At 38.4% G+C, this 12,417-nt stretch overlaps 1 protein-coding gene across 1 annotated transcript in view; it reads right to left on the bottom strand.

Moving 5' to 3' along the window:
• COL19A1 (collagen type XIX alpha 1 chain) overlaps positions 1-12,417 on the bottom strand; it is a 357,863-nt gene that overhangs the window by 65,477 nt on the left and 279,969 nt on the right. Inside the window, 9 exon segments of the mRNA XM_003121272.5 lie at positions 31-135; positions 4,174-4,215; positions 5,893-5,946; positions 6,047-6,100; positions 6,204-6,239; positions 8,111-8,188; positions 8,295-8,339; positions 9,098-9,187; positions 9,839-9,892. Coding sequence (XP_003121320.4) covers positions 31-135; positions 4,174-4,215; positions 5,893-5,946; positions 6,047-6,100; positions 6,204-6,239; positions 8,111-8,188; positions 8,295-8,339; positions 9,098-9,187; positions 9,839-9,892 — 558 coding nt within the window.

The following is a 12,417-nucleotide window of genomic DNA, read 5'->3' as shown; positions in this document are numbered from 1 at the left end:
GGGTCTACAACACTGAGTCCACCTTCTTACCTTATGGACAATGGAATCAAACTTCCCAGGCTCACCAGCACCTGCTTCTTCTCCTTTGTTGCTTTTCAGCCCAGGCACACTGGCTTGGCAGTTGCCACAGAAGTTCTGATGAGGATAAAGATAAGGGCACAGGAATCTATAAAAGTGAGCTTTGATTGGATTTGAACTTCTACTTGAACTTTTGTGAGCACTGAGTTATGGCCATTGCTATGCCACTCTAATTTCAGAAACTTATTCATTTGAGAGACTGCTTTTGGGAAGGTAAAAAATATTTAAAAATAGGCATATAAGTCAAGAATACGGAGTTTCAATTGCTTAGCAGCACATTTAGAAAGGGAGGTGGCAGTAAAGTTTGGAATAACCAGATGGATTACAGAGTTCATTCAACCAATAGCATACATCATTAAAAAAGACAAGAAAAACCTGCAAAGAAAGGATTTCTCCTTTTGAGAGCCTAATTTGTTGGAGAACTGTATACACAGCTGACTACATTTTGGGTGTCAGTGGAAGCATTCAGGTAAGAAATAATTAACTGAGTGACCTGGACTCGACTTCTACATTGAATCCAAGGGCAGATAGAAAATCTAAGTGGAATTACCTTTCCGTTGCTTTCTCTGTAATCTTTAGCTGATCTGGTAAGGCTTGAGTTTAGGTGTCTGAGCTCACTAGAGAAACATCTTATCATGTAAAGCCCTACAAAAGCTTGTTTTTCAATAAATTGTTATAAAAATATGATCAGGAAAGGCATAGAAAGGGGACTACTGAGTGGGAGAGAGAGTTTAATTTCAATAGTTGAGTAAAGGTAGGACAATATAAGTATCTATTTTTCCATCCTTTTAACCAAAGAGAAGAAATCTTTAAACATGAAAAGGGAGCTGAAGCTTGCCATGAAGGGGAAGTTGGCAAAAAAGTCCAGGGTTATTCAAGTTCAATATTTTTGACCCAGTGTATATCAGCACAAGTTTGATTTCCAAAAATATGTCCCATGGAAGACTAATTTTGTATGATGTTGAAAATGTTCTGAAGCAATTTCCCTAAAAAATGCTGGGATCAAAACAGTTCTCTTTGGAGTTCCCGTCATGGCGCAGTGGTTAACGAATTCGACTAGGAACCATAAGGTTGCGGGTTCGATCCCTGCCCTTGCTCAGTGGGTTAACGATCTGGCGTGGCTGTGAGCTGTGGTGTAGGTTGCAGATATGGCTCGGATCCTGCGTTGCTGTGGCTCTGGCGTAGGCTGTGGCTCTGGCGTAGGCTGGCAGCTACAGCTCTGATTAGACCCCTAGCATGGGAACCTCCGTATGCTGCGGGAGCGGCCCAAGAAATAGTAAAAAGACAAAAAAAAAAAAAAAAAAAAAAAAAAAAAAAAAAAAAACCAAAAAAACAAACAAAAAAAAACAGTTCTCTTCATGGCTCCTTCTTAGAGCTGGAGTGTGCAGTGTTTCCCTGCATGCTCCTGGTGGTAAAAACTAATTTTACCACCAGGATCATTTCACAGAGCTAATGTGCTGGTAAGGGAGTTAAGAAATACATATATAATTGTAGAACTACCTACATTAAATCTAAAAAAACTATGAATGTAGAGAGATTCCCGAGGACTTAGAACTAAAAAGATTTCCTATTTCAGAAAGTATGAAGAAGATAAAGTACTGCATCTGTAGACATAATAACATGGCATATAAATACATAGTAATATTTCAGAATGGATTATTCAATTGATTGCTTTTTAACTGAAGTACAGCTGATTTACAGTGTTATGCTAGTTTCATGATTGTTTTAATGAAACATAAAAAAATGGTAATAATTACGAGTCAATAGAATTTTCTAGTGGCTTCAAACTGACCTCATCTTCTTTAGGTTAGGGTTACCAGAATGGTAAATGAAGGAAAATCCTTAATGGATTTCATTAAGGTTCTTGAAAAAATATCTTAAGATTTTTCTCATGGAGAGAATAAAAATGCTTCAAATATTAGCTAACACACAATCTCATCCAAATAGGGATTGATGCACAGATTAACATAGAGGAAGATCTTTGAAGGTATACATCATTCAGGCCTGGAATTACTACAGTTCTTTTCAACACTTTAATCACACACAGTTTCTGAAAACAGAAAGCAGAGCAATCCAACTTGCTGAAGACTCAAGGCAGAAAGGGAGGTGCTGGGTAATAGGATTAGGATTAAAATTACATTAAGAGGTTGGCCCAATAGATCCAACTCCCAATCTAAATTCCTATATGTGTTGGGGAACTGCATGCCTCCTCCTTCTACTGATTAGAGCTTGTTGGGACTGTCAGTCAAGGTCAATTGGACTCAGATCTCCTTGAGGTGATGCTGGGAAGGTGTCAGGGGCATTTATCACAGGGATGCTGTCCTGATGAGACTGTCCATTGCTTCCATGTCTGAGGCCCTGGAAGCCCTGGTTCTTTTCCCTGTGAGAGGCTCTTTGCAGTCTTTTCATCTGTACTGTGAATTGCCCCATATTCTACCAGGATATTCAATAACTACTTTTCATACTTAGAACAGAGAACCTTTTCTGTTCCGGAATCCTTAGGATAAAGATTCCCACCTAATGTGGAATAACTCCTACCATCCTGCATTTTCAACACTGACTGTCTGAGGATCTGTGCTCTTCTGTTGACATCACACTTACTAGCTGTGTGACTCTGGGAAAGTCACTTACTTCTTGGAATTTAAGCCTCCATATATGTAATGGGTAAACTCTGCAGCCTGAACTCATAGGATTCTTATGGAAATGATGAGATGATATAAGTAAAAAAGTGCATTGCCCGGCATGCTATTGTAACTCAATAAACCTAAGACCCTCCTGAAAAGCCCATAAACTCTTTTCTCTTTCTTTTTTTTTTTCTATCTTTTGTCTTTTTAGGGCTATACCCATGGCATATGGAGGTTCCCAGGCTAGAGGTCAAATCAGAGCTACAGCTGCCAGCCTACACCACAGCCACAGCAATGCCGGATCCTTAACCCACTGAGTGGGTGGTGGGGATCAAACCCAGATACTAGTCAGGTTCGTTTACCACTGAGCCATGACGGGAACTCCTAAACTTTTCTGATTTATGAGAATATGTTCTCTTCTGAAGGTCTTAAAAATCCCTCTCTACATTTTGATATTTATATTCATATACTAATCTCAAAACCTTAATCACCTGACAAATACACACACACACTAGAATTTTAGAGCCTTGTGTGTGAACTAAATTCAATAAATATTCCTTCCTGCTTACTATTATGTAAGTCATTGTGCAAATGTTTGGGCTAAATGCTAGAAATATAAAATAAGTCACATATACACACATGTAGCCCATGTGGTGTGTGTGTGTGTGTGTACAAATAGTCCCTGTCCATTCATACACTGACAGATAAGATACATAAGGTTTAAGTATAATGTAAAGCGACAAAGATTTTCATTTGGGTACAGTCTTAGCAGACCACGAAGAAACGTGCAAATACATAACCTACATGTGTTCCATTATCATCCTCCCCCATCTGTTTTACAAATAAAATAGAGGGAAGTATTAGACAAAAAAAATAATAATAAGTAGCAAGATTAATTCCCTATGACATGGATAATAGGTAGAAATCATTTTTGTCTAACAGAGTAACAGATGTTAGGGCAATTGTCAGCTGTGGAATTTTGTAACTCACTTTGTAAAATCCCATGACATAAAAACTCAGCCTTGCAAGCTAGCTGTTTATTGAGTAGCACTGCTCTTCATCCTGGACTGGCCAGAGCAGATACTGTGAGAAGGATTAGGTTTCACAGTGGTGAGCCTGGGTGGGTAAACACCATTAAGAGGAAGCTATTACTCCAGAGGAGAGAAGGGTCTGCTCAAGGGTATTAATGACACCATTCAACTCAGAACTACCATCTCCTCCCCTGGTCCCCAGCCTCCCACCCCTCTGTCCCCAAAATGAGAGGCTGGTAAAGAAGAGAGTAACAGATTAGCATAAATGGCACAAGGCACATGAAGGTCCATGTCCCTTTTTCTATCTGAAAGATGTTTTTCCATTTAAAATTAAATTTTAGTTAAGGCTAAGCAATAAACTCAAATTCTGGTAAAGATTTCCTTTCTGATTTTTTTTTCCTGGAAATTAACACATAATTTCTAACATAGCAACAGAGTACCTTGAACAAGGCCCCGATGTCTCCCAAGAGAGGAAGAGCAATCTATGGTTAAGGAGAAAAAAAACAAATACACATCATATGTATAAATATGTGCATAATACACTACAATACAATAGGCATGCAGTACAATACAAACATACAATAAATGTCGACATTTTTCCTCAAAAATGCTGGGTTAGTTGAGGTTCGTCATCATGGGGCTTCTAAGTGCCTCACCTTCAGAATGGTTGGTTTAACATTGTTTTCTATTTCCTTACAGACATAGGACTAATAGAATTCATAACTGTTTTTAAGAAATAGTCACAATTCCTCTACTGTGAACATGCAAACACACATATGTCATTGTTTTGATTCTGAGTCTCTGTTTAACATTTTCATGACACGGCAACCTTCATGCTAACACTTGTATATTACTGGTTTTAAATAATACATAAAGGTAAATCATTTATTAAAAGGAAACAACTCCGAGTTCCTGTCGTGGCGCAGTGGTTAACGAATCCGACTAGGAACCATGAGGTTGCGGGTTCGACCCCTGCCCTTGCTCAGTGGGTTAACGATCTGGCGTTGCCGTGAGCTGTGGTGTAGGTTGCAGACGCGGCTCGGATCCTGCGTTGCTGTGGCTCTGGTGTAGGCCGGTGGCTACAGCTCCGATTGGACCCCTAGCCTGGGAACCTCCATATGCCGCGGGAGCAGCCCAAGAAATAGCAAAAAAGAAAAAAAAAAAAAAAGAAAAAAAAGGAAACAACTCCTCTGCCAAGCAAATCATCAGGCTGTTGAGAAATATGGAAGGTTGTGTTTGCCGTAAAACCATTTCTCACTGAAACTCAAAAAAGCCGACAGGTGGCTTAAGTGATAGGCCAGACAGATACTGAGGGAGCTTAAGCAGTGTTTTGGCCTCATGTCTTTAAGTGTCCTTTCCGAGAGACACTGCAAACCTGAGTAACACTTTACAAGAATCACAGCTGGTACACACGCGATTCACTCAGTGGTGGAGTTAAAGGCCAAAATATGCCTCTGCACATAGCTTATAAAGGTACATGAAGCCCAAACAATGTGGGAGGCAGAAGGATTTGTGAGGCTTAGAACTGAGAGGCCAGATTTGGATTTTATTATACAAAATTCTTAATACAATGTCATGTACCATATGGCTTCTCAAGTTAAAACTGACGATTCTGAGGCTATTTAAAGGGATTTCACTGTCGCTCAAAGCAAGGTTTAACCTAAAATAAAACTTTGGAACACACATCCATTGCCTAAACCCATTTTTAAAGAGTGTACTCAGGCCAGTTTTTGTAATTTAATTATTTCAGCATTTTAAAGCCACAGAATCAATAGATATGTACCATATTGCAGGAAACTTACCTGCAAACTTTGAGAAAAATGAAATTCATTTAGTCACTAGCATTAGAAAGAATAGAATCTGTGGCTATGTATTTTAACTCAATTTTACATGGGATTGAGACATTATATGCCAAGGCTCAGCTTGGGGCAAAATTGCACAAGTGAATTATACCCTCAGAAAATAAGTATTCTTCACACACACAAAAATGCTGATGTAGCTTGAATTTTTTCCCCCTCTACAAAATAATGGGAATAAACAAAATCATCAAACAGTCACCAAGCATTCTAATTACATTGGACAGCAAAATTTGCCGGGTAGGCTGTTTGGCTTCTGAGTGCATTAAATATACATAAATCAGGCACAGACTGTGAACATACCGGGTCACCTGGGGGGCCTGGCAGACCTGGCTTTCCATCCCTTCCTGGAGCTCCCTGAAAACAGAAACATTACGTTCAAATCTTTGCATGCAGGCACAGGTGCAGATTAAAACTGGTGTGGCAGAGAGTCGAAGTCAGTAAAAACCATCCTTACATCATTCCCTGGAGTCCCTGGAGTTCCTGGCAACCCAGGGAGACCTCGAGGACCCTGGAAAGGGGGGAAATAGTTACTTATAAGGGTTTTGTAGTAACTTCATCCCAGATCAGCAAGATGGTTTTACTGTGCCAAATAACTTGGTTATGCAGCTTACCTGAATACCTGGCTCTCCAGCTGGTCCTTGGGAGCCCTGAGTGGAAGGAGATTCAATGATCAGAATTCTGCCAGGAATGTTCATAAATTATCCAAGTGGGACAAAGGGCTAACATTGTAATTTAGTTACTGGAACAACAGGGCTTGCCACCATGTACACTCTGAAAACTCCCTGCAAAGTTGGCCAAGACTTCTGGGTGGCAATGACTCACTGCTCTGGAGAAATTGCCAAGACCAGTGTCCAGTGATGGGAGTAGGAAGTAAAGCTTCAATCAGTTGTTTTTCTGTGTTAGAAAACTGAGATTTGGGGTAACTAAAATGAGGTGGGAGATGATCAGTTAACCTAATGATGACAGACCCATCCTTATCAATGACCATGGATCACTGGGTGAGGAAGTGACTGACCACCTAGGTTAGTAAAGGGCAGGAGTCTCAGTACCTGACTTCAGTATCTGCTCCCTGCCTCTCCCCTTCTTAGTTTAAAATAAATATTCCTATGACTGTTATTGTCAAGGCTACTTTTTTGCTTCCTTTCTGTTTATACTATGGTCTTATTTTTGGTTGATTTGTTTGTTGCTTCAACCTTCTTTACTCCCCTAATAATTTCCTGGTCTACTTCCTTTTTTTTTTTTTTTTTTTTTTTGGTTGTGCCTGTGGCATGTGGAAATTCCTGGGTCTGGGATCAAACCCACATCATGGCTGTAACCAAGCCACAGCAGTGATGACACTGGATCCTTAACCCATTGAGCCACCAGGGAACTCCCAACTTTTTTACTTTTAAAAATCTCCCATCTCCAGTGGTCTTTATAGTATCATCCTGGAAAATCAAACACCAGTCACATACACTATTTAAAACTTCTTTAACCTCTCATGAAATTTCATTTCATTCAAGGGCAATTTCAATCAATGTCATTAGAATTATCATTTATTTCTATTTTTTGTGTCTCAAATCTTTTACGTTTTTTCATAATAAATGAAGAGTTTTCTCTCATTGCTATTTAGTCCACAAATATGCATACAATGGTCGTTATTATCATCATTATCCTTATAGCTAAAACACATAAAAATTGCCTGTTATTTGTTTTAACTATCAAAACCAATTTCCTTTCTCTCTTCTCTAAGATATTACATGGAGATTTTCTTTTTGCCACACCTGCGGCATGTGGAAGTTTGTGGGCCAGGACTGAACCCATGCTGCAGTTGCAACCTGCACCATAGCTACACAGAGATTTTTTGTGTGTGTGCTTTTTAGGGCTCCACCTGTGGCATATGGAAGTTTCCAGGATAGGAACAGAGTTGGAGCTACAGCTGCTGGCCTCCACCACAGCCACAGTAATGCAGGATCCGAGCTGGGTCTGTGACCTACACTACAGCTCACGGCAATGCTAGGTCCCCGACTCATTGAGCAAGGCCAGGGATCGAACCCGCATCTTCATGGATACCAGTCAGATTTGTTTCTTCTGCACCACAATGGGAACTCCCTACATAGAGATTTTTGAAATTATCTCATTTATAAGAACTCCATTCACTTAAAAATTAACTTTTCATTTTTTTTCTAATTAAAAACAGGCTGTAATAGATAACAATCTAATGTTAGGTATGCTCACAGTCTTACAAACACACATTTGTATTTTTAAACATATAGAATGGGGGAAATAATAGGTTAAATAACTTTTTGGAATTCAAAGTCCGTGTATGTGTGGTTAGCATCTGTAAGTTAATAAACAGTGTATATCCTCTGTGCTTAGGATGTAACCACAATGCCCATTAATTCCTGTCCTCTGAAGAACATTTTTTGTATTTCTTCCTCTGACCCTTTCACTCTTTTCTCCTTCAAATTTGTCACTGGAGTTTATTTCACAATGTTGGGTCAACAGGGTTTTAAAAACCTGATTGAATTCCACTTACTGTTTGGCCAGGAATTCCTACCCCTGGTGGGCCTATGTCACCTGGGGAGCCCTGGACACCAGGCAGTCCTCTTTCCCCCTGTGCAATGAGATGTTTCTGTTAGTGCAAGGCTCAAGGGACATGACTTTTCCAGCTATATCTTGTTAATTCCTAATTTTTAAAAATTTATTTATGATAATTTTACCTTTGGTCCTCGTGGACCAGGTACTCCAGGATTTCCATCTAATCCCTAAAAGAAAAAGAAGAAAAAAGAAGGTGAGTACATTTCTTTTTCTAAAAAGTTTGATTATATCCTAGATGTCATAACCCTAAAATGTTTCATTGCTCTTAATCCTTTTTAAGTAAACTTTTTCTGAAAAAGAATAAGAAAGAGAAAATACAAATTTTACTAGGTTATAGATTTTGTATAATTATTTTAAAATGTTAGATGTTTTCATCTTTAAAATGAAGCATTTGATATTGAGAACTATGTATTATTATTATTATTACTATAAAAGGTCAAAGAGGATGAGAAAACAGGCATATGAAACAGGAAAATGGGTTAGATTTTTCAGCTATCCAGTTTTCTATGTCCTGGGATTAGCCTGGGCTACAAGGACATTTTCTACAGATGACTGCCTATGGTGATCTATGCAGGGCCTTCGGAAAGGAAATTTCAGGCAGTTCTTCTGCTGTTTTAGATATTGTCCAAGGAAGGTTTATGGCTTAAAACCAGTGTACCTTACTAGGCTTCACAGATCCACTCAGAAGATTCAGGGAGGCCTATGAATCTTCCAAAGCTGTGTGTAAAGTGGTGTGTGTACGTACATTTTCTTTTGCTTGCATTAAATTTCTAAGAAGGTTAGGTCCCTGATCTAAAGACTAGGATGAAACTCCTTTTTGTGCAGACATGAACTTATTTCTATACCCGTGATCTGAAACTGGGAACATACAAATGGTAACTAATCAACTTTCAAAGGAAATATCAGTAAAACGGCTGATACTTACTGGTTCCCCTGGCAGGCTTTTTCCTGGAGGACCAGCCTCACCTTTTGGACCTGGAAGTCCAGGAGGGCCTATAATCCCACCTGGGTCTCCCTAAGGAAACAGAGTAAGATTCTCACTTCATCTCTCAGGTTCATGGAAGGAGGTGTGGAAGCAGCAGTTTCCATAGTTTTAAGTCATGACTGTAGCCAAAATGTATTCTTTCATCCATTCATTCACTCATTCCATGATATGTACTGAATGCCCAGTCCATGCCAGACACTGTTCTGCTACCTCAAGTGCACTTAGATCTATGTTATGGTAAGTTTACAGTACCATGAAACATATGTATATGTATAGACAGATGCACAAAAGGCCAAATCTATTCATAAAGTTAGATGACCTTTGTGCTTAATTTATTCCCAAGTAATGGTTCAATATTAATATACCATTTCCATATAGACATCAAGAAATAAGTCCTGAGTGATTGTTAGATGAGCTGTTAGATGAGCCTGAAAGAGACTTTTCAAGTCCCGAGATCTTCATCTCTTAAGACAGTTCATTTCATTACACTGCGTTTCAGTGCCAGAACCTAGGGTGACACAACGTACACCAGGGACGTCATTCATGCCATGGTTTATGTGAATATCTATCCCCTGAAAAATCCCAGCTGCCCTGTTCTGTCCTCCAAAATCTTTATGATCTGCTGTCTCTTCCACTTACCTGGCTACTTGGTATACAAACTGAGGGAAACAGAAGCTATACCTTTTCTCCTTTAATGCCTGGTTTTCCTGGGATACCATGTTCTCCTGGCAATCCCTAGAAAATTCAGAATTAAAGAGAGAGAGCAATTAGAACATTTCCTATTGTAATAGCATTTATATCTATGAATCTTTGTCAAAACAGAATTTTAACATATAAACTATATGGAAATGTGTTGGTTTTGGTCCACTGGAGAGAGCTAAACATTAATGAAAATATGTGGCTTCTGTTTCAGGTGAGGTAACTTGGACGTAATGTGGAAGAAACTAATTAAAGGAGAACTTAACCAAGTGCCCCATCCATATGGCTACCAAAAAGTGTGGAAGGATAGCTATCGGTAGCATCACGTTATAATCAAGAAAGACAATGGGATAAATAGGAAAATATGCTTTTACTAAGATTTGGTAACAGAAGCTCTTTCCATTTTTATTTTATTCTCTCTCTCTCTTTATTTATTCATTTATTTTAGCTGTAGCCACTACCACTTAACCTCATTTCTTTGGCATCATGTGATTCCACCTATACCACAAGCATTTTCTCTCTTTTTGTAAGATCACTCTGCTAGGTACACCTACAATGGTTCATTAAATGGCTTGGGGTGCTACAAAAAGGTTTCCTCCATGAACTGAATGTTCAAAGTACCAAGTACCTAAATGTGCTAAAATCCCTGGAGGCTCAGTGAGGGAGCATGGAGAATAGAACCAGATGTCATGGGGCTGCTCCCAAGATGATGGGAAAAGGAGAGATTCTAACAGCTGAACAGAGGGTATTCAAATCATGGTCAGAATGAGATCAGTCTCCAAGAAGTGATGGTTAAGGATTTTTCTCATTTTGCTCAAGTTAGGATTTGTGGTAAGTCTTGGTTCCCAAGATGTAAAGAGGATGTTCAAGGGAAACAAAGGTGATATAGGGAAATGGATAGGAAAGTGCATTTATTCAATCTCAAAACAGCAGAATACACATTCTTTTCAGGCACACATGGAATGTTCTCTAGGATAGATCACATGCTAGGCCACAAAACTAGTCTCAACAAATTTAAGAAGATAGAAATTATATCAAGCATTTTTTCTGACCAAAACAGTGTGAAAATAGAAATTAACAGGAGTAAAAATGAGTAATACACAAAAATGTGTTATACTAAACACATACTACTAAAAAAATCAATGTGTAAGTCAAGAAATCAAAGAGGAAATTCAGAAGATACCTCAAGATAAAAGAAAATGGAAACATAACTTTCCAAAATCTATAGGATGAAGCAAAAGCAGTTCTAAGAAGAATTTGGTACAATCACGATGGAAAACAGTACGTGCTACCTCAGAAAACTAAATATAGAACTACCATCTGACCCAGCAACCACACTTCTGGGCATATATCTGGACAAAACTTTCATTGAAAAAGATACATGCACCCCTATGTTCACTGAAGCACTATTCATAATAGCCAAGACATGGAAACAACCTAAATGTTCATCAACAGATGAATGGATTAAGAAGATGTGGTATATATACACAATGAAATACTACTCAGCCATTAAAAAAAAGAATAAAATAATGCCATCTGCAGCAACGTGGATGGAACTATAGACTCTCACATTAAGTGAAGTAAGTCATAGAGAGAAAGACAAATACCATATACTATAACAAATCTGGAATCTAATATAGAGCACAAACGAACCTATCTACAGAAAAGAAACAAACTCATAGACCTGGAGAACAGACTTGTGGTTTAAAGGGGGAGGGGGAGGGAATGGGATGGACTGGGAGTTTGGGGTTAGTAGAGGCAAACTATTGCATTGGGAGTGGATAAGCAATAAAATCCTGCTATATAGCACAGGGAACTACATCTAGTCGCTTGTGATGGAACATTATGAAGGATAATGTGAGAAAAAGAATGTATATGTATATGTGTGTGTATGTGAGACTGGGGGACTTATTTGTACAGCAGAAATTGACAGAATATTGTAAATCAACTAAAATAGAACAAATAAAAAATCTTAAAAAAACTCTCAAAAAAAAAAAAGAAAGAAAGTTTATAGTGGTACAGGCCTAACTAAAGAAATAAAAAAATCTCAAATAAACAATTTAACTTACCATTTTAAGGTATTAGAAAAAGAACAGACAAAACCAAAAGTTTGCAGAAGGAAGAGAATAAAAAGATCAGAAAAAAAAAAAAATAAAGACCACATCCCCAAGCAATAGAAAAGATCAATGAAACAAAGAGATGGTTTTTTGAAAAGATAAACAAAATTGATAAGCCTTTAGTGAGGCTTACCAAGGAAAAGAGAGAGGACTCAGGTAAAATAAGAAATGAAAGAGGATAAATAACTACTGTTACCACAGAGTTACAAAAATATCATAAAAGAATACTATGGTTATATGCCAACAAATTGGGCAATATAGAAGAAACAGACAAATTTCTAGAAAACAAGATTGAATCAGGAAGTAATAGACAATCTTAACAGACTGATCACTAGTAATGAAACTGAATGTGCAATTTAAAAAAACTACAGGGAGTTCCCGTCGTGGCTCAGTGGTTAACGAATCTGACTAGGAACCACAGGTTTCGGGTTTGATCCCTGGCCT

The sequence above is a fragment of the Sus scrofa genome, chromosome 1 (assembly GCF_000003025.6).
Source record: "Sus scrofa isolate TJ Tabasco breed Duroc chromosome 1, Sscrofa11.1, whole genome shotgun sequence".
Lineage (NCBI taxonomy): Eukaryota > Metazoa > Chordata > Mammalia > Artiodactyla > Suidae > Sus > Sus scrofa.
This window is presented reverse-complemented; position numbering and strand designations above follow the sequence as displayed.